At 42.7% G+C, this 22,385-nt stretch overlaps 1 protein-coding gene across 1 annotated transcript in view; it reads right to left on the bottom strand.

Moving 5' to 3' along the window:
- LOC149791237 (uncharacterized) overlaps positions 1 to 20,213 on the bottom strand; it is a 57,321-nt gene extending 37,108 nt beyond the window's left edge. The window contains exon 1 of the mRNA XM_089969162.1: positions 20,061 to 20,213. Coding sequence (XP_089825288.1) covers positions 20,061 to 20,148 — 88 coding nt within the window. The 5' untranslated portion in view covers positions 20,149 to 20,213. The remainder of the gene's footprint in view (positions 1 to 20,060) is intronic.
- Positions 20,214 to 22,385: the final 2,172 nt, after the last annotated feature.

Genomic DNA, 22,385 nt, shown 5'->3' with positions numbered 1-22,385 from the left:
AGCAGCAAAGAAACAAGAGGGTGAAAATCAAACGGCTACGGTACTGTTGGACATTTTAGCGGAGTTAAGAAGTCTGAAACAAATGTATCAGACTTCTTTATCACGACCGAAGAGAATACGACCTTCCCGAGCCAAACATGTCAACCCTGTGACTAAGCCTACCTTACCACCCTTAGTGATTTCAACCCAATCATTATCATCATCAACATTACGCAGTCCAGAAGTAGGCCTTGGCCGTGGCAAAGGCTTAAGGCAGTTAAAATTGATTGCTTAAACTCACCCCTACACCATGAAGAAAAAAGGCCCTTTTCAGGGCCACCCACATTTCTCGAAAAGAAATACAATTTCAATTTGCCAATAACTCAAAAAAAAAAAAACTCACCCATGTTACCCTTTTAGTACGTGTCTGTGTATGAGTGCGTGAGTGTAGCTTCTTATTTTAAAATCACAACTCAAAGACACTTACCTTATATCATTCATTTATTCTTTTCTCCATTTTTTACAATCCAATTCACAATTTATAACACAACACTTTAATGAAAAGTTCATTAATTTCTTCTTTTCTCCTTGTTTAGTCTCTCTGTTTTTTGAATTTCTTCACCGTCACACTCTTTTCCTCTTCTTCTTCCTCCTCGCTTTCTTCCCTTCTTCTTTTTTTCTCCTGTTTCTTTTTCTTCACCTGTCTTCTTTCTTCCTCAGAAGAATCCCTCTCTTCCTCTGAAGAATCCCTCTCTTCTTCTGAAGAATTCCTCTTTTCTTCTGACTCCTCTTGTTTCTTTTTTGGGCAATCTGGAGACCAATGTCCTTTTTCTTTACAATAATAACAGGTATCTTGACTTTTGTCTTTTTTATCCCCTGTTTTTTTTCTTTTTTGACGGTCTGGACACTCTGAAGACCAATGCCCTTTCTTCTGACAGATATAGCAAGTATCTTGACTTTTATCTCTAAAGGAAGGAGAGTAGTCCGTAGGCTGGTCTGAAGAGAATTTTCTAATGACCCCTCGCAAAGCTCTGACGAAACGTTCCATCTGGTCAGTCTCTTCCATCGTTGTGCTTGGTTTGAGAGTGAAATGAATAGTGAAAGGACAAGACACACACCCTTTTATATACGCTGGTTTGCTATGACTATAAAGTAGTTTATGGTGTTTGAACTTGAGTCATTTGACTTTTTGCTTTCAAGATGAAACGATCCCATTCATTCGAGAAGAAAGAAGAAGAAAGTAAGAGGCAGAAACGTGATCTATCGCCTCGTACCAGGGCTGAAATCTTGGCACAAATTCATGCCAGTGATTTTGAAGAGGACATGAGTGAACCAGAATCAGAACCCTCTAAACCAAGTTCACCACCCTTAGTCAACCCTGAAAAGTACTATTCCATTCGAGAGACGGAAAAGCGCTCCTCTAGAAAATTTAGAACCACGGCTTACAAATACACGGTGAAGTTTAAAGATTTCAAGGCTGAAGTGCCGTTAGAGAAAGCAGAAGGGTTCATCACCGAGGTGTGGGATTCTTTGCTCACTTCACTCAAGCAGCAATGTCAACCCAAAGAAGACGATCGCTTGAGACTTTCCATACAACACGACGGTTTGAAATCCCCTGTTTGGATCGAGTTTAGCACCCCTGCAGAATTGACTGCTTCCAAAGTCATGGACAAGATTCAACACGTACAACAATCTAACGATCAGTTTGACATCACCGATGGTAAAGCCACACTGGACATGACCCACGTCTCTCCTCCTCAAGGGACAGGACGCAAAAAGATGTTATTGGTGGACGACCTTCGCAACACCAAAACGAGTCTCGTCCGAATTAACAACCCTCATGACCAGATGTGTTTAGCCCGTGCCATCGTGGTGGGACGAACCTATGCCAACAAGAACGACACGGTAGAATGGAAAAGAACCTGGGACACTATTCAACGTTCCGACCGAGCCAAACAACGAAACGAAGCAGAACTCCTGTTACAACAAGCCGGACTGCCCAAAGACACACCCTGTGGCATTCCTGAGATGCAAAAATTGCAAGATGCCCTAGCTCCACGCTACACCTTGAAAGTGCACCCTCAAGAAGTGCGCGGACCTCTGTTGTTTCGAGGCCAAGACTTTAAGGACGGAAAATACATTCACCTTTATCATCACGATGACCATTTCGATACCATTACCAGTATCACTGGATTCCTGAGATATGTTTATTATTGTGAGAAATGTGACCATGGTTATAATAATCGAGAGCAACACAAACATTGTGGATGGAAATGCTCAGGATGTTTGGCCTCTCCACCCTGTCTGAGCGAAGAACCAGTGCCTTGTTCCACTTGTCTGCGCACGTTTGTCAGCCCTAAATGTTACCAACAACATTTGAAGACGCAAGGTTCACAGCAGAAATGTGCTTGTCAACTGCTGAGATTGTGCTCTACGTGTGAACAAGTCATACGTACCAATAATACCAAGGCACACGTATGTTCAGGAAAGAAAAAATGTCACATTTGTCACCACATCGTGGACTTGGAACACCAATGTTACGTGCAAAAATACCAACCCCCACCAGAGAAAGAGGACGGTCACAAGAAGAAAGGCAATTTCATCTTTTTCGATTTCGAATGCATGCAAGAGACTGGCATTCACATTCCTAATTTCTGCGTGTCTCATCGAGCGTGCGAGAAGTGCATTCAAGAACCTATCTTCAGTCATTGCCCTCACTGCAGCAAGATTCCTGGAGGGCGTGAAAAAATCTTTCGGGGACCAAACACGTTAGCCGATTTTGCCCAATGGGTCTTAGACCCCGTCGACAAGACGTGGAGCCAAGAGGACATCGAACGTTACGGAGATTGTCATCGTCATGCCACGGTGATGGCTCACAATTTCTCCGGATACGATGGACAGTTTCTTTTGAGGTACTATACGGAACAAGGCACCGAACGTCCTAAAGTGACTTTGAACGGGGCCAAAATCATTTTCATGCAAGTGGGACAAGTACAGTTTAAAGATTCGATGAGCTATTTGGCCATGCCTTTGAGTCGAATGCCTAAAACGTTTGGAATGACAGAAATGGCTAAAGGGTACTTTCCACACTTTTTCAATACGGAAGCCAATCAACATGCCGTTCTACCCCATTTACCTGAGGCTCACTATTACGACCCCGACAACATGCGTACCGAACAACGAGAAGCTTTCTACGCTTGGTACCAGGCTCACGCCTCGGACCCTTTCGACTTTCAGGAAGAAATGCTGAAGTATTGTCGTTCCGACGTGGACATTTTACGGCGTTGCTGTGGAAAATTTCGAGAACTGTTCATGGAACACGGAGGGGTCGATCCTTTGAAAGAAGCTTGCACCATTGCCAAAGCGTGTTCCTTAGTGTATCGACAACGATTCATGCCTGAAAAGACCGTGGCTGTCATCAGTCCTCAAACGACCCACTTTGTCAAACGTCAATACTCGGTCAAAGCCCTACGTTGGTTACATTACTTGTGCGACAAGGAAGACAAGTGGATTCAGCATGCCCGCAACGGAGGGGGTGAAAAGACCATCGGAACGTATTCGGTCGATGGCTGGGACTTAGAAAACCCCAAGATCGTGTACGAGTTTAACGGTTGCTTATTTCACGGATGTCCCGTCTGTTACCCTGACCGTGGCACTAAAAATCAGTTTTTGCAACGAACCATGGAAGACTTGTACCAGGACACTTGTCAGCGACGCCTAAAGTTAGAACAGCAAGGATACCAAGTGGTGGAAATGTGGGAACACGAGTACGATCACCGTATGAAAACCGATCCCAAGTTTAAACGTGCCGTGGAAAGTTACCAGTTCGTGGACCCGCTGAATCCGAGGGATAGTTTGTACGGAGGAAGGACCAATGCCACCTGTTTGCTGTACCAAGCCGACGAAGAGAAAGGAGAAGAAATCAAATACTTGGACGTGTGTTCGCTGTATCCCTACGTGTGCAAATATTGTCGCTTTCCCGTAGGGCACCCGCAATTGCTGACGGAACACATCGACCTGAAAAACATTCGACAATACGAAGGCTTGATCAAGTGCAAAGTTTTGCCTCCCACGAACCTATACCATCCCGTCTTACCTCACCATTGTCAAGGCAAACTGATGTTTCCCTTGTGCCGTACTTGTGCCGAAACGTGCAACCAAGACCAGCCTTGTCAGCACAGCCAGGAAGAACGGGCCTTGACGGGAACCTGGGTCAGCGTGGAATTGTTCAAAGCTCTGGACATGGGATACCAACTGTTAGAAGTGTACGAAATTTGCCACTTTCCCAAGACACAACAGTATCGCAAGGGTGACCCCACGCAGAAAGGCATTTTCGCTGACTACGTGGATGCCTTTTTGAAACTGAAGCAAGAAGCTAGCGGCTATCCTTCCTGGTGTCACACTCCCGAAGACCAAATAAAATTCAAAGAGAAATATTACGAACAAGAAGGTATCACTTTAGACCACATCGAGAAAAACGAAGGCAGGCGATCGTTTGCCAAAGTGATGTTAAATTGCTTGTGGGGTAAAATGGCACAACGACCGTGTTTACCCAAGACGGAATATTTGACAGAACCTTCCCGCTACTTCCAGATGATTCACGACAAAACCAAATACATGAAACACGTGGACGTCGTTCGAGAGAATTTGATCTTGGTCAATTACGAAGAAGATCTGGACTTTGTACAAGACGACCCTTTTGGAAATGTCATCATTGCGGCTTACGTGACAGCCCATGCTCGCTTAAAATTGTACGAAGCTTTAGAACTGTTAGAAGAACGCGTCCTGTACTTTGACACGGACAGTTGCATCTACATCCATCACCCGATTCAACATCACCCTAGCATCGAAGGAGACCGTTTAGGAGCCTGGACAGACGAGCATCCCGACGACAAGATTCTAAGTTTTGTCAGTGGCGGTCCCAAAAATTACGGCTACCAATACCGGGACAAACAAGGAGAAGTGCACACGACGTGCAAAGTGAAAGGACTGACTCTGAATTATCGTACCAGTCGAGTGGTCAACTTTGGGGTAATGAAAGAAGCCTTGCAATCGGGAGAGGATGGAAACTTTAAAGTGACCACCTATCAACCTAACAAGATTGTACGTTTACCCACTCACCACATCGTCAGTCGACCCTTGGAAAAAGTCTATCAAATTGTATACCAGAAGCGAGTTCGACTTCCCAATCATTTCACCTTACCGTATGGACACGTTGGTATAAAACATTGGTTGTAAGAGGATAGCCACCCACCAGAAAGATGACTTCGCCACAGCAAGAATCGAGTGAGAAACCCGATGAGAACTCCAAGTTCAAACCCTACCATTTTCCAGTCTTCTTACCTGACTATTGTGATTGTGCCCGTCGATTGGACACGTTTCAGAAATGGCCTACGGATAGGGAAGGATTACCTTCTTCGCATGTTTTAGCTAGAACAGGATTTGTCTACTTGGGACCTGAGTCAGGATTGGGATACGAGGTACAGTGTTTCGCTTGCGGACTGAAGTTACGAATGGATCTATGTATCTATAAAGATTCAGCTATTCTGGAGCATACTCGATGGTCTCCGAATTGCCCTTACCTTTCTATGGCCTTTCCATCCATCACACTACGGTACAATGTTGACGGTACCTTAGAGACGGTACCTTCCAGAACAGGACATAAAAAACGTAAAAAAGGAAAGATGTGCAAGTTGGAGACTGCATTGAGACTAGTATAAAAAAGGGCTATGGTCAAGATCGATAGTTCATTGTGACTACCAAGACCGAGCGAACAAGATGAATACTTTGAAAAAGACATCGTTCCAGTTTGGGGATTGTAAAAAAGTTGTATCTTCCTCTAGTGTGACTAATACTGGATGGATAAGACCCATGCATTGCGACGGAAAATGTCCGGAAGGAAACTGCGATTGTCCATGTGGTTACCATTGTAATTGCGTAACGGAGTTTGCAGACGAGTGCGATTGTGAGCCTTGCGATGGGACCGATGCTGCACGTTGTGACCTGAGTGATGCCGTAAAGCATCATGGGAACTTTGTTTTCACTGCCCCTGTCATGGAAAGTGATGCTGTGCGTGTCAAACCTGAGGGATGCGAAAGCGATGCCGCTCGTCCTCTTAGACATTTTACCGGGTTTAAAGGGGAATGTTCACCTTCACGTCTACCCCCCTACGGATGTCATCCAGCCCTGAGCAAACTCCTGTTCATGTCACCCAACCCTTATCGAAACGAACCTGTGAAAGACGAATATTCGTTTCCTGTGCGTTTGTCGGAATACTGCGACTTTGAAAATCGTCTTCAATCGTTCAAAGGAAAATGGCCAAAGTATCTGGGAGGACCGACCCCCGAAGAATTAGCCAGAGCCGGATTTTTCTACTTGGGCGAAGGAGATAAAGTCAAGTGCTTCAGTTGCGGTGTGTCACTTCACCACTGGGAACCGCAAGATTCGGCCTACGTTGAACATGCTCGATGGTCACCGAATTGTCATTACTTACCCTTAGTGGGACCGAGACATTGAAGAAACTTTTTACCATAATCATCTGTTCATGGATACTTTACAAGAGAACATTCGTGCTTTGCCTGTGGAGTTGAGAGAACGCATTTATCGAGAACTGGTCAAAATACAAGTGAAACGTAAAGAACAATTGCATCCGATACGTCACCGGTGTTTGAACCACTGGTACCTTCAGGCTATACAAGGACTGATTCAATTGAAAGTGTTCCATTGGACAGACATTGATCAACGACCTCCTGGTTATAAAAAGGAATGGTTTGGTATTGACGATTCTATCTACTACATTGTAAACGTACTGCATCGAATTCCAGAGGAAGAGTTAACGAATTACCAACATCTTTCACACAATGTCAACTTGGTGAAAGAGGAAACTTCTGAACGAATTGTAATGTGTAGATTAGTGACTCAACGATTTAAATTCGACACTGAAGTGAAACCATGTTTGTGCAAAGAGTACATTTCTTGTGTCAGACCAAAGAGGATTTAGTATGACCTATTCATGGATACTTTACAAGAGAACATTCGTGCTTTGCCTGTGGAGTTGAGAGAACGCATTTACCGAGAGCTGGTGAAAATACAAGTGAAACGTAAAGAACAATTGCATCCGATACGTCACCAGATCTTTAACCACTGGTACTTGAATGGTATAAAAGAACTGATTCGTCAGAAATTCTTTCAATGGTCAGACATTGTTCAACACTTTGAGGTCGCTAATGATCGACATGTTCATGATTATGGTTACTTCGAGATTCACCTAGTGCAACGCATTGAGGAAGACAAGTTAAAGGATTACCAACATATTTTACGTGGAATCTACTTAGAGGAAGAGGAAACACCTAAACGAACTCTGACGTTTCGGTTACAGTATGCAAGATTTAGATTCCCTACTGGAGAACGAAGATCTCTGGCTAGAAAGTACGTCTATTGCATCCGAAAAAAAGAGAATATAAAAAGAGGCTGCCATGCCACGGTTTATGTCACATGTCATCCAACAGATTCCGTGGAAGGAACTCAATGACCATATTCAAACCGTGGATCATTACCATCAATTATTACAAGAACTGTATCCATTCAATTTTGGACGACAAGTGGTGTGTGTCTTAGTGACTTGTTTTCTGGGATTTCGTTTACCAGCCGATTCTTTGTGGACTCTTTACGATCAGTACTTACCACCTCCATGGCCTTAAATGGTCACGAAAAACTCCTTTTGTTCAAAGCCTTGCGTTTTCATCTGGATACTTCTCGACCTCAACAGGAAAAAAAGATTCGTCAACTTTTAGCGACCCAAGACGTGTATGACGATGTGTGTGTAGCTTGTGACTTACACCCTCATTGGACAGATGTTCGTGATTGGAAAAAGGGGGGTTTTGAGGTTTGGACCCAAGAAGTGGCTCAGTATGCACAAGAGTTGTTCAAGGAAAAAAGTTACTTTTCAACCCGTGTTAGTGACGGTGCCAGAAGAACCCGTCACCGAGAACAACCACTCGCTTCAGGACAGGACTGTCATGGACATGCCTGAAAGGTCATTCCGGGAGGACACTTGTGTGACAATACCTCATGTAGAAACTGTAAGAACATTACACACTGTCCCTAGGACATCTTGGTTAACCAAAACATGTTGTACAGACACTTGTTTATATTTCACTTTGATCGCTTTGCTGTGTTTTATATTCCTGTACATCACTATTTGGGTTGTATTTATTTTTGTCTTTCGTATTCATGTTTGAAAAAAAACATTCAATAAACGTGTTCTGAAAAAGTATATAAACTCTTGTCTTGTTTGTTTTTCGTGTCACAAGTGACATTTCTCATACCATGGCTACCTCTGCTGTCTCTGCTCCCTCTTCCTCCACTGTCAAAGTCATCGACGAACACTTAGATCGTGCCAGTTGGGAGGCTTTGTATCTTCGCCATCCCTTTAACATGCTCATTGCTGGACCTAGCGGTTCAGGCAAAACCGAATTCGTCAAACGTTTGATCGAACATAAACATCATTTGATCGATCGACCCCCTCAACGGATCGTGTGGTGTTACAAAGAGTGGCAATCGGCGTACAACCTCTTGCGAGAAAGTCAAGGCGATTCCATCGTGTTTGTGGAAGGCATTCCTAAAGAAGACGATGGCATCGTCTCTGACTCCCGTCTAACCCATTTGGTCATTTTCGACGACATGTTAGGAGAAGACGAAGAAGAAATTAAATTGTGGTTCACGCGCAAAGGGCATCACCGTAATGCCAGTGTCGTTTACATCACCCAAAATTTGTTTCAACAAAGTAAAGCCCATCGCACCATCAGTCTCAATGCGCATTACGTGGTCTTGTTTAAAAGCCCTCGAGATAAATCGCAAGTGCAAGTCTTAGCCAAACAGTTAGGAACGCCTTGGCTGACTCAGGCGTACGACGATGCCACTCAAACGCCACACGCCTATTTACTCGTCGATTTGAAACCTACGACCCCCGAGGATTTGCGATTTCGTACCCACTTGTTTCACCACTGGTGCCAAGACGGAGGGCCTGTCCTGTACACGTCTCCGTCCTCGACTTCATTTCACTCCTCCCATGAAAAAAATCTATAAAAACCTCAGACCCTTTTTCGTCTGTCTCACACAGTGTGAACATGACGTCCCTTCAGTCGCATCTTCCCGTCAAATTGATTCGTGCCTTGTATGGCATCAGCCGAGAAAAAGATCCACAAACACGAGCTCGTGTCTTAGAAGCTAGTCTCAAAGAAGTCTTACGATGGTTCACGGTGACGGCACGTCAATTACTCCAAGGAATCATTCAGATTCCTCATCAAACCCAACGCTTTTTCGATCGAAACAAAGTCGCTTTGGTCCAACTGGCCGATCCCCGCATCGACACTCAAACCAAAAAACAAATCATTTTGAAACCTGGAGGGAGCGGTACTCTAGGAGGGGTCATCATTCGCTCACTCTTAAGATGGGATCCTAATGCCCCCAAAGTTATCCCCAAGACAAAAGTCCAACGAAGCCCCAAGAAGAAAAAGAAAAAGACCAGGTCCCCAAGAAGAATAACTTCTCCAGTGGCAGGACCCTCCTCTTACCAGACACCACCACCATCACCCCGGAAAAAGAAAAGAAGCCCCCAGAAAAAGAAACAGAGAAAAAGTCCCCAGAAAAAGAAAAGTCCACAGAAGAAGAAGAAAACTAGTCGCAAGAGAGGCACTTCGGCCAGGACGCAACCTTACACTCGCAAGCCACGACCTGCCACAGCGTCTCCGGCAGCCTCACGTTTGTCCACTTCTCCGTTGATGTCACCAGGAACTGAAGAGTACTTGGAGACGTTGATTACACCAAGAACTTCTCCGTTGATGACCCCCAAAAGAACTTCCCCAGTGGCAGGACCTTCCAATTTAGCGGCAGTGGCTGCTGCTCACAAAGTACCTTCTCCCAAAATCAAAGTCCAAGAAAGATCGGGCATGTTACAAAGTTTACTGGATTTGTCCAAACAAGAACTGGCTCGATTTAGTCCGTTACGTACCCCTGCACGACGTGTCATGCCTGTCCTCAAACTGATAAAACGTAAAGACAATCAGTGGCGACGCGTTCCAGTATAAAAAGACCTGTGACCAAGTCGGGGGTATCAGTGAACTTGTAAAAGATGTCACCTCCAAAAAGCCACAAAAGAAAGAGACAAAGGCAGACGCGTCATCCGACAAAGCGCTTAGCCAAGCATCGACGTTACCCTAAAAAAAGACACAGTCGTTCCAAGAAAAAGAGGCGCCAACAAAGGGGAGGATTCCTTGGCGATTTTCGGAAAAACATTGTTACCTTTATGACAAAGCGATAGTCCCAAAAAAAAGATAAAAGGGTGTGCGTTAAGTCATCGACGTTAGTGTCTGTTCGGTGAATGTCCCGGAACCCACAAGCAAAAAAATGTCACCCTCCAGAAAACCCCAAGGAAAAAAAAGGAAAGGACTGCCACCACGTTTAGCCAAACATGGGGACCTGTTATCTGTCCTGTCCAAAGCTTCTCCACCCCTACGAAAAAAACTCATTCAAACAGCCTCCAAAGAGGTCATCGATACCGTGTGCGAATGTTGTTTGAACGTTTTGAAAGGCACGATCCCTTTGTCCAAACACCAGAAACAATGCTTAGGCAAACATCGTCACGTTCTTCGGAAAATGGTTCAAAAGAAAATTCCCATTCGTCAAAAAAAGAAGATGTTGGTCCAACGTGGAGGCATTTTACCTCTCTTGTTAGGCCCCATACTAAAAGGAGTCTTGGGAACCATGTTGGGAGGACTGATGGGAGCAAGATAAAAAGGCCTTCGGAAGTCCCAAGATCTCAGAATTCACCCCTGACAACCCCATGGAAGGACGAAAACTAGCTTTAGTGCCTTACAAACGATGGATGGAATACCATCGGTGGCAAGAACAACGCACCCCGCATTTACCTCCCAATCCCAATTTGAGCGAAATGTCCCAGTTGCAACACGAATTGCAATCCTTGCTGGATCGCCAAGATTTGTCCGAAACAGAAAAATCGCAAAAGTACGGTCAACTCTTGCAACGATTGCAACTCTTTCACCAGAAAGCTTTAGACGAAACAGCTTTACCCACTCTGAAAGATTTTAAGACCTTGATGAAAAGTCCAGCACCATCACCAGTACCAGTACCAGTACCACCAGTACCCGTGACCAAGACAGAAAAAGGAAAAGAAGAAGAAGAAGAAGGATTTCAAACTCCACCAGAAAAAGTACGCAAGTTAACAACACCACCTACCTCCAGAATTGGATGGATTAAAAAGATGATGGCCACCCCTTCTTCCTCACAAGAGAAAAAGAAAGTGAAGACAGAAGTGAAGACAGAAGTGAAACAAGAACCGATATCCCCCGCTCAGACATCCTCCTCCTCTTCGACACCTATTGCCGGTCGCACACGCAAAGCCTTGCAATCCAAGAAAATACCCCAAGAGAAAAAGAGTAGCCTCTTCCAAGAGTGGGTGCCTTATTAAGACACCAATCAACACAAAAAAATGGAAAAAGTCTTAGCTAGCATTTACTACGATCCCTCCCATCCTGCAGGTTACGCAGGAGTTCAAAAATTGTATCGTGCTGCCAAAACGCGACTGAAAAGTCTCCGTTTACCTCAAGTGCAACGATGGTTACAAGAACAAGCTACCTACACTTTACACAAACCCATTCGACGCAAGTTTGCCAGAAGTCGCACCCGAGTGGAAGGCATCGATCATCAATGGCAAGCCGATTTAGCCGATGTCTCTCATTTGGCCAGCTACAATCGTGGTTACAAATATTTGTTTTGTGTCATCGACGTCTTTTCCAAATTTGCCTGGGTCGTGCCCTTGACTTCCAAATCCAGCAGCGAGTTAGTGCGAGCCCTGCAACGGGTGTTGAAACAAAGCGGTCGTCACCCTCTTCGATGGCAAACGGACAAAGGCACCGAATTTCTGAACCAAGCTTTCCAAAAAGAATTAAAGAAACGTGACATTCATTTTTTTACCACCGAGAATCCCGAAACCAAAGCCAGCATCGTGGAACGTTTTCAACGTACTTTGAAAGAACGCATGTGGAAATATTTTACGCATCACCACACTCTGAAGTACATCGACATCTTACCGCACCTGGTGCAAGCGTACAACCAATCTTACCATCGAAGCATCGGACGTGCCCCGCAAGACGTGACTCCCGACAACGAAGTGCTGGTGTTCGAGCGCCTGTTCGGTACGTCCCCGACGAGGGCTGTCCCCAAGAAAAGTGGAGAGTTGACCGTAGGAGATTGGGTGCGCATTGGCAAAACCAAACGCACTTTCGACAAAGGTTACTTACCTAACTGGACGACCGAATTGTTTCGCGTCACTGGACGAGTGCATGGCCGTCATCCTGCCGTCTATAAATTGGAAGACATGAACGGAGAAGTACTCAAAGGAACGTTTTATTTGCCCGAGTTACAACGTGTCACCAAAAAAGAAGACGACGTGTACGACATCGAAAGCATTCTCGAACGCAGAACCCGTAAAGTGGGCAAACGACGTGTCAAAGAAGTCAAAGTACGTTGGAAAGGATATCCACCCAGTTTCGATTCTTGGATCGACGCTTCGCAAGTCATCGACTATAAAAAGAAGAAGTGACCATCATGCCCTTTCACACAGCAGCAGACGCAGCTACGTCGACCAGTCCTTCTTCCCCTAGTTCTTCTGTGCAAGATTTACAAAAACAACCCTTGTGGGTGTGGTGTGGAGAACGTGTGCCTAAAACGCAAATCGTCTTTTTCTGCCAAATCTTCGTGGTGTATTGTGTCATCGGGGCAGCCATCGCCAATTTGAGTTTGCAACAAGGAGACAAACAATTGTGGACCATTTTATTGAGCAGTTGCATCGGTTACCTGCTTCCCAATCCCTCCCTGAAATTCTCCTCGAACGGGAACGTTGTGTCCAGTGCCAGTGCCAGTCACCAGTCCAACCACAATCAGAACCCCATTTTGGGCGGAGACACACCTCTGACATCCACTAATATTCCCTCGGACAGCCACAGAACTCTGGAATTATGAGTCACCAAAACCAATTTTACTTAACCTTACCCAGTGACAGTTCCATGGAGGTGTTTCCCCACAACAAGTTGTGCTGTTACACGGCCAAATTACCTCAAGCCATCCCCTTAGATCACGAAGCCCATTGGGAAGTGGCTTTAGTGGAAATGATTCACCCAACCCAAGTCCACAATGTCCTTAACAATCAAAATACTTTTAAGGTGGAAGTTCATGACAAACCATTGCAAGATGAGTTGGATAAGACTAGTAGCACATATACCAATAAAACCTATGATGAGAAAACTAAAACGTGGACCTACAACTTTGTGATTCCCCCAGGCTATTATTTCAGTGGTCATCATTTGGTCAGCGCCATAGCCTCCAAGTTTAATGGTGTGTTTGGGGAAGCTTTTAAGAGTACCAATGTCAATGTCAAGAACAAAAGTGTCACCCTGGAGTACCACAAAGTAGCTCGTCGCTTCTTGATGAAATTTGAGCGAAGTAAAATCGTCTCCATTATATTTTGTCCCGAATTGTTTGACATGTTGGGCGGTGACATGGAGCTGAGGAAGATAGGAGAACAAAAAACATCACCCGAATTACCAGTCATTTACGACAACGTGACTTTTGGCCAGTATTTTCGTTTCCCGGTAGAACTGAACCAAGGACTGAATTTGATCTTTGTGTACTCCGATGTGGTGGAATACAACGTGGTGGGACACACCTCCGTACCGTTACTGCGTGTCATTCCTTTCAAAGTGGATTCTGCCACGAACGCTGACGAGGAAGGTGGAAACACTTATCACGTCCACCGCGAATTTGTCCATCCTCACTATTTGCCTGTCAGCAAGTCGTATTTGGACACGGTCAACATTACTATAAAAGGAGATTTGGGACAAGATATTCCATTCACCAAAGGAAAAGTCACGGTGAAACTCCATTTTCGAAAACGGTTCTCTCACGACTCGTAAGTCATGTATCCAGTGTACCAAGGGGTGGCTCGACAGCGAGGACACGGTTTAGGAGACATGTTAAAATCGGCCTTTCGTTCGGTGGCCCCGGTGTTAAAACCGATGGTGACACGCGGATTGCACGCCTTGAAAGATGCGGCACTGACGCAAGGCAAAGAATTTCTCCAAAATGTCATCATCGACAAACAAAACCCTAAAGAAGCCTTCATGAGGGCAGGTAAAAATGTCTTGCTACAAACGGGCAAAGACATTTTGGGCCGACGAGACACACCTATAAATGCCCTGCAGGCTACCGAGTCAGGCATTCAGCAAGGACAAGGCAGAAAGAGACGACGAAGAAGAAAACACCCTTTCACCAGACTTCAAGCGAGAAAGGCCAAGAAAAGAAGAACCGTTCGAGACTTAGACGTTTTCGATTATTGAAACACAGCAACAAAAAAATGATGCACCGAGAGTCTTGCGCTTGTTCCAAGACGGAACTGGATCTGTTTGCCATGCCCCCCACCATGATGACGATGCAAGAATCCCAATGGGTGGAATTTAATCCCATCTCCTCATTGACCGATTCTGCTCCCATCGAGTTTGAAATCAAGGGGCAGCCCGAAGATTACATCGATCTGAATAGCAGTTACTTGTACTTGAAAGTCCAAGTTCTGGATAAGGAAGGTAATGGAGTAAAAGACGATGACGAAATAGGTCCCGTCAACAATTTCATGCATTCCTTGTTCAGCTCAGTGGATTTGTACTTGAATAACAAACTGGTCAGCAGCAGCATGGATACTTACCCTTACCGTGCCTACTTGGAAAATCTCTTGACGTACGGAATAGATGCCAAGGATAGTCATCTCAATGCCTGTGTGCTGTGGGCAGCTGACGAAGCGGGCAAGTTAGAAAAAACAGATACATCCAATTCCAGCTTGGAGGCAAGAGCAGACAAAATCCTAGGTAAAAAGAGTTTAGAACTGATGGATCGTTTGCATTTGGACATGTGGTTGCAAGAGAAATATTTGCTGAACGGGGTGAATGTCCGCTTGAGACTGAATCGCAACAGTGCCGCTTTCCATTTGATGGCTAATAAAACTGCTGGCAATCCTAAAAGCATAATCCAAGAAGCCAAACTGTACGTACGACGCGTAGAAGTGTTACCCAAAGTGGCAAACGACATCAGTCAAACGTTGAGCAGAACGACAGCCAAGTATCCCATCCGACGTGTGGAAGTGAAAACGTTCACCATTTCAGCTGGACTGCAATCCATAACCGAAGATCATCTGTTCCAAGGACAGTTACCCAAACGTTTAATCCTTGGTATGGTCTGGAATTCAGCCTTCAACGGAACCTTCGATCAAAATCCTTTCAACTTTCAACACTTCAACGTGAAGAAAGTCGAAGTCAGTCGTGATGGCAAGACCTTGTGTACCCGACCTTTCGAACCTGACTTTGATCCAACAAAGATGAATTACTTGAGATCGTACTTGTCCCTGTACGAAGCCACCGGTCAGTTAGGAACCAACACCAGTCACGGCATTGAGTATGACGATTATGCAGGAGGCTATGCTTTGTGGGCTTTCGATTTCACTCCAGACCAAGGCAGCGACGAGGGACATTTCCACCCTATAAAATCTGGCCAGATTCGTGTGGAACTTCAGTTTGCAAAGCAACTGGACCATACAGTGAACGTAATCCTGTATGCAGAATTCGATAATACCATAGAAATCAACAGTTTGAGAGAAGTCATTCTAGATTATTAGAAAGCCATGGAAGACTGTTATCCCTCTTTACCTAGTGGAGAAACTTTGGAGATGGAATGTAAGGAGACCGTGGAAGGAGAAGAATCTCAAGACAAAGACGAAGAAGTTTTGATGAAGTCGAGATGGCCAGAACAAGAAGCCCATTTAGTCTCCTGTTTTGCCAAACACTTGGTGGACAAAATGACGGAATTGATCAAGAAAAATTGCTATGGATGTCAAAACGATCATCCCAGTCAAATTCAACACGATAAATGCCTGATGTTGAGTCAAGAAGAAAAATTGGACGAGTATCTGGACGAAGCTTGGAGTCTCATCTCGAACAAAGACGTGTTGCACCAGTGGTATAAAGACTTGCGTGAACATTCTTGTCCACCATTAACCACTCAAGAGATCCATCGTATCGAAGCTCTCCTGAATCAGAGTGAGGAAACAGAACGAATAACCGTTTATTCGTCAGACATTTTCAAGCAAAAAGTCAGGATCGAATTGACGACTTATTATTACCTGTAAAGAAAACAAACACAAAACAATGGATACCTGGGAACTTTATTACCTTTTGAACCACAGTTCTTATACAGCTTCTTGGAATCCCGTCGTCTGTGCTAAAGATGAACTCCCTCATCGCAAACCTAAAGACCATCAAGCTTACGTGATCAACACGGACGACAGTCATCTCCCAGGAACCCACTGGGTAGCCGTCTACTTTCCTCAAGAAGGATGTGTGGAATATTTCGATTCGTACGGATTGCCCCCTTTGGAAGACGATATCATCGACTTTATGAGAAGAAATGCTCAAACCACCCGATTCAATAACGTGAAATTACAAGGCACAGATTCCTTGGTGTGTGGACAATATTGCGTGTATTTTCTGCATCATCGCAGCCTGGGCTATTCCTTAGAACATTTAGTGACTCATTTTGATCCTCGTTCTTCTGCTAGAAACGATGTGAAAGTAGATCGATGGTTTTGTGACCATTATGCTTATCTTTTGTCTCAAGCTAGGAAACGTAGTGTCCATCAATGGCCTAATGATTTCCAACAGTGGAAATCACAATTTCATTCACAACGTTGTCAGCCCTGTTTAAAGTAGATTGAGAAAAAAATGGTTTGATGTTATAGTGTTGGATTATTGTTAAAAATGTTAGAGTTGTTGTTTAGTGTTAAGTGATTTTGAATAAAAAATGTTGTGTTTAGAAAAAAATGCCTTTGTGGTTTGTTTAGCTATAAGAATGTTGGATTGATGCTCTTTCATTTCTTACTATCCCTCTCATGAACGTTGCGGCTCGAAAACCGTGTGGGGGATGTTTTCCTTCACGTCCGCGCTTTCACTTTAAGAACCGGGTTGTTCCCAGTCTAGCCATCCATTGTCGACTCATCCTCCTAAGAAGATGTGCTCCAAACTAGCTAAGCTCAACGAAGCCTACGTGAATTTGCATAGGGTCAGACACAGTCTGATACCGAAGCCAGAAGAAATAGAGAATGTGAGAATGTTAAAAATCACTGAAGACCTGATAGAAGAGCTCTTCAGAGAAGAAATGAACAGGGAGAAAGAAGAATGGACAGAGAAGTACAGACTTCAAAAACAGCAGCAACAGCAGCAACAACAACAGCAACAGCAGCAACCTGAAGCTGACAGAGGCTTTGTCGATTGTCGTATCGACACCAAAGAATTCTTCTTCTCTTTCAGAAGAAGCAGACCTATCGCCAGAAAGTCTATCCTCAGAGGACATCGCATTCTTAGAAACTAAAAAGAATGCCATAACAAAACAAAAACAGCCCTTTTCAGGGCTACCCAATACTCTAGAAAAGAAATAACGATAGATTTGCCAATGTGTGAAGGTAGAGTAGTGTGAAAATAAACACTAACTCTTTCTAAACATTTTGAGGGTATGTGTTAGTGTGATTGTGTTTATAAGTGATAAAGTAGGTTGGTGTGGATAGTAGATTAAAATGATGTTTGTTTTTTGGGCTGTTTGAGGTGTATATTTGGGGTTAGATTGGATTGTTTTGTGTATGTGGATAGTCTATTGAAGTGATTTATAAAAAAATTTATAATAGTGATGGGTAGCATAAAAAAGTGAGCGAGTGTTTCTTTTAGGTCCGCGCGTTGTTGTTGTTTTTTAGGTCATGATCTAGGTAAGATAAATTTTATGTTTTTAGGGGGATGTTTTCCTTCACGTACGCGCTTTCAGTATAAATTGAAACTCGTTGGGCAGTCCAGCTACCCTTGTTGATTGATCAACACAGCCAGAAGAATGACTAGCAGAATAGTGAAACTGTTAGAACTCCAGATGCACCTGGAATATGCCAGGCGGATAGTAAAAACTATCAGCGGAGGCTATAGTAGAAGAAGCAAGAATAAAGAAGGAAGAAGAGGAGAGAAGACAGAGGGAAGAAGAGGAAAAGAAAAGAGAAGAGAGGATGTCATTTAATATTCCTGAAACAGAGGATTGGGGTGCTGAAGCGAACCATCCTCCCTCTGCGCTCCCCAGAAGAAAGGTGAAAGAAGACTGGGGAAGAAGATGCGTGTGCGGCGCAAGGCCAGGAAGGTGCAACCATTAGATAGGTGCATCTGGAGTTTAAAAAAAACAGCCCTTTTCAGGGCTACCCAATACTCTAGAAAAGAAATAACTATTAATTTGCCAATGTGCGTAGGTAGAGTAGTGTGAAAATAAACACTAACTCTTTATTAATAGTATAAGTGTATGTGTTTGTGTGTTAGTAAGAGCTCAGGTAAGTTTGTGTGAATAGTAGATTATGGGTTTCTTAGCGTATGTGAAGAGTATAGTTAGGGTTATATTATATGAAAAAGTAGGGGGATGTTTTCCTTCACGTCCGCGCGATGTTGGGTCATCATCTAGGTAAGATCCATTTCATGTTTTAGGGGGATGTTTTCCTTCACGTTCGCGCTTTTCGTATAAGAACCCACAGTATTCGTTGTTCAAACCATTCTGCAAAGAATACAAAGAAGATGGCGTCAAACCACCTTAACAAAATGGAAAAATTGCAAAACGTCATGGACAATTTAGGAATGTTTGAGCAAATGTTGGTTAACCTAAACGAGGATCACTACTCATATAGTCCCCATAGAGTGAAGATGGAGATAAACAATTTACGAAAAATGAAGGTAATCATTAGTGATCTGTTGAAAGAAATAAAGGAGGAAAAGGAGGATGAAGAGGAAAGGATAAGGATGAGAGAATGGAATGAAAAAATTGAAAAAGAAGAAGAAAATGAAAAGAAGAAGAAAGAAGAGGAGGAAGAGAAGAAGAAGAAAGAAGAGGAGGAGAAGAAAAAAAAGAAAGAGAAGAAGAGTGTAGGAGATAAAATAAGAACTTGGTGGAGGAAAAGAAGAAATTAGAAGAAGAAGAAGAAAACCCAAAGGCCCTTTTCAGGGCCAGCCATATTTCTCGAAAAGAGATAGTCTTTGAATTGCCTACCCCTTTTTTTAAAAAAATTTTAAAAAAAAAATCCCATGTTCAATTCCCCTTGTCCGTAGAGTGACCCACGATTTATTGCCATGTTCAATTCCCCTTGTCCGTAGAGTGACCCACGATTTTCTCCATGTTAATTCCCCTTGTCCGTAGAGTGACCCACGATTTTTCTCCATGTTAAATTTCCCTTGTCCGTAGAGTGACCCAGGGGTCCCTGTAATGCTAATTCCCATTGTCCGTAGGGTGCCCCCCTTCACTACTTATGTATTTAGACCGCTATTAATATTTTCTTAAACATAAATCAAGATATAAAACAAACAAAACGATTATAATATGTGTATTCTTTCGTACACACACACACACACACACACACACACACACACATATATATATATATATATATATATATATATAGAGAGAGAGAGAGAGAGAGAGAGAGAAATATATTGGAGTTGATGAGGTCACTGATTGAACTAAGTGTGCCATTGTTGAAACTTAAGCCATGTGTCTCTAGTTAAAATAGAATATATTCCGTTTGTGCACTGAAACAGGGATATGCATAATTTCATAATAACTGTTGCGCATCAAAAGGGTGTCAAGTAGTATCATAAAGGGTTAAAATATTGCTCAAGCAAACCACACACACACACACATGTATATATATATATATATATATATATATATATATATATATATATATATATATATATATATATATATATATATGCGCACGTGACATAATCAAATCTGACAGAGACTATTATGTACAGGAGATGGAGATTTTGATAGGTATATAATGTAACTTTCAGAAATGGAAGTAGCCTTCATGCATGTGGTGCATTGATCCATATTTACAAATTACAATCGCTCGATCTGTGGAAGATAAATTTATATATGTTAATACGTACCATTTAAAAGAAGACTAATTATGATGTACAGTAATTCCATGCTCATTTTCGTTCCACTAAGTTGTGTACCAAACGACTGCTTTGTCATGTTAATTCAAGTTAGGTCTATGTACTTAAGAACAGTAGATGTATATTTCGTCTTTCTCTGTACCGTTACTGGTAGTACTTACATGCATCATGTCCGGTTGTGTTATTACTCAGATATAAAGAAGGAAAAAAAAAACCCACATAACGTTCTGGGGCTTTCTTGCATGTTGTTAGTATAAATATATATCATTACGACGTAGGGTTGCCATTATAGATGTGACTATGACTAGTCACTTTCTGATCAGGAATGTGGTAATGTTAAATATAAATAGCTTTGTCTAGTGTTTTCATGGCTAGATTTGCTTATGATACTGATAAAAAAAATAATGATATTGTTGTTGTTGATGAAGACGACGATAACAACAACGACGATGACGATTATAAAAAAGTTAATGATTTACATCAGAATGCCGCAAAATTATATTAACATAGGTTTCTCATTCCCTTTACAAAGCTGATAATGATGCGTAATTACCTAACATACGTATATGCATGTTTGTAATTGTATGTATTGGGTAGTCTATCACTAGGTGGTGGTAATGAGTGACCAACTCCAGATTCGTAAACTAGATTCAGGCGAGCCGTTGATATCGTATTATTATCTGGTTGCGATATATTGGCCTAACGAACATTAATAATAGTGTTATTTACTGCCTTATATATTTTCTTTCACTGAATGTTTGTAATAATATGTACAAAATTTAAAGTTTTTCTGTATTTCGATTTATTAAAGTTGTTTTTAGAGATTATATTTAGGAGCTATAATCTCAGCGAAATAAAGGATTGTTACGTCTAGCTCTTATTTAAGAACCGGTATTGGGAAGTACAACAATTGTGTGGAGAAAATATGGATGACGATTCAAGCGAGTTGATCTTCCAAGAAAGGGTGAAGAGGAAATTGCACATAAATAAGAGCTGCTGAAATATAAGAAAGGTAAATAAGAAAGTGTCATGGATTGAAACGTACACTATATGCAAAACAAACATTTAATCTAAATGGTGCATGTTAGTTTAACTCTCATCCAGCTTATATCTGGTAAAATGAAAATGAGAGCGAAAAACAAAAAAAATGATCGCAATGCGAATTTATTTGAATGCTAAGTACGATAGAGACAGTTAAGTATCCTACCATTATGCTTGCAAATTATTAAAGTAAAAACAGCAAATATTTCAAAACCACCACCACATCCTCTAATTTATTTTACCAAGTGTGATAACCGTTCTGACATCGTTATCACATATACTGAATGAATGTTGTTTTCTTTCGTCAACTAATGCTATGTTTTCATCAGAAGATAATTTTGACCGGCTTACAGCCATGGTTTACTCCATTTGTTACAGAATGATTTTAAATGACTCACCTGAGTCTACGACTCGAGCTGTTATTCTATGATGGAATCATCAAACCTTTAAGATGAAATCCACCAGGCAAGAAAATTATAAAGGTCCCTACCACTGTATCTGTCAAAGGCTTTTTGTCAAGTCAATGAATATCGCTACATGTAGGCATGATAGGTGCATGATCGTAGTGATGCACAAGGTGATTCAGCAGAATTATGGTGAGGATTTACAAGTTGCTGGCTACTATTGCTTTGCCTGATGGTTATCGCATGAAACACCGAGTGTCCACATTGACTGATACAACCTGGAAATTGTCTTTGCCATGTAGTTGCTGCCATAAAGTCCGCTCCCGTTCCCCTGCCATTTGAAAGCAGTTCAATTGCTTTCTCAGTTTTATTTTGCTTCCGCGGATTAGCAAGCGATGTGTTGTTTTTCACTTTTGAGAGTCGATCAATTACCTCACCTCATACATATAGCTGTAGCTTGGATATGTGAAAGTGTTATGTTCATCTTTCTAGCATCTGTCTTTTGTCAGTGAGTATTGTGCCCTTCTCATTATTCCGTGATGGAGATGTTCCTCATTGGTATGACCCGAGGATTGCACTCAAAACATCATATACTCATGGACGTATGCTCAGTTAGTCATTCATGTCTGACTTATTGTTCAGGGACGAGTCTTTATGGTCTCTACATTAGGCTGGGCATTCATATTGAGGTTGCTGTAGTCTGCCGTTTTAGTTTGATGAAATGCAGTCTTCTGAAAATGCGGTTTGGAGCTGAGTTTCTTTTCTTCCAGTAACCTCTGCATCTGAACATCATTCTCATCAGACCAATGTTATTGTTAGCAAACCGAGGGCTTGGATGCTGCTGAGTACATCGAATCTTTAAAGAATGATA

The sequence above is a fragment of the Sinohyriopsis cumingii genome, chromosome 9 (genome assembly GCF_028554795.1).
Source record: "Sinohyriopsis cumingii isolate HCF-2022 chromosome 9, ASM2855479v2, whole genome shotgun sequence".
Lineage (NCBI taxonomy): Eukaryota > Metazoa > Mollusca > Bivalvia > Unionida > Unionidae > Sinohyriopsis > Sinohyriopsis cumingii.
Note: the sequence above shows the minus strand (reverse complement) of the source record. Positions and strands in the feature narration are given on the sequence as shown.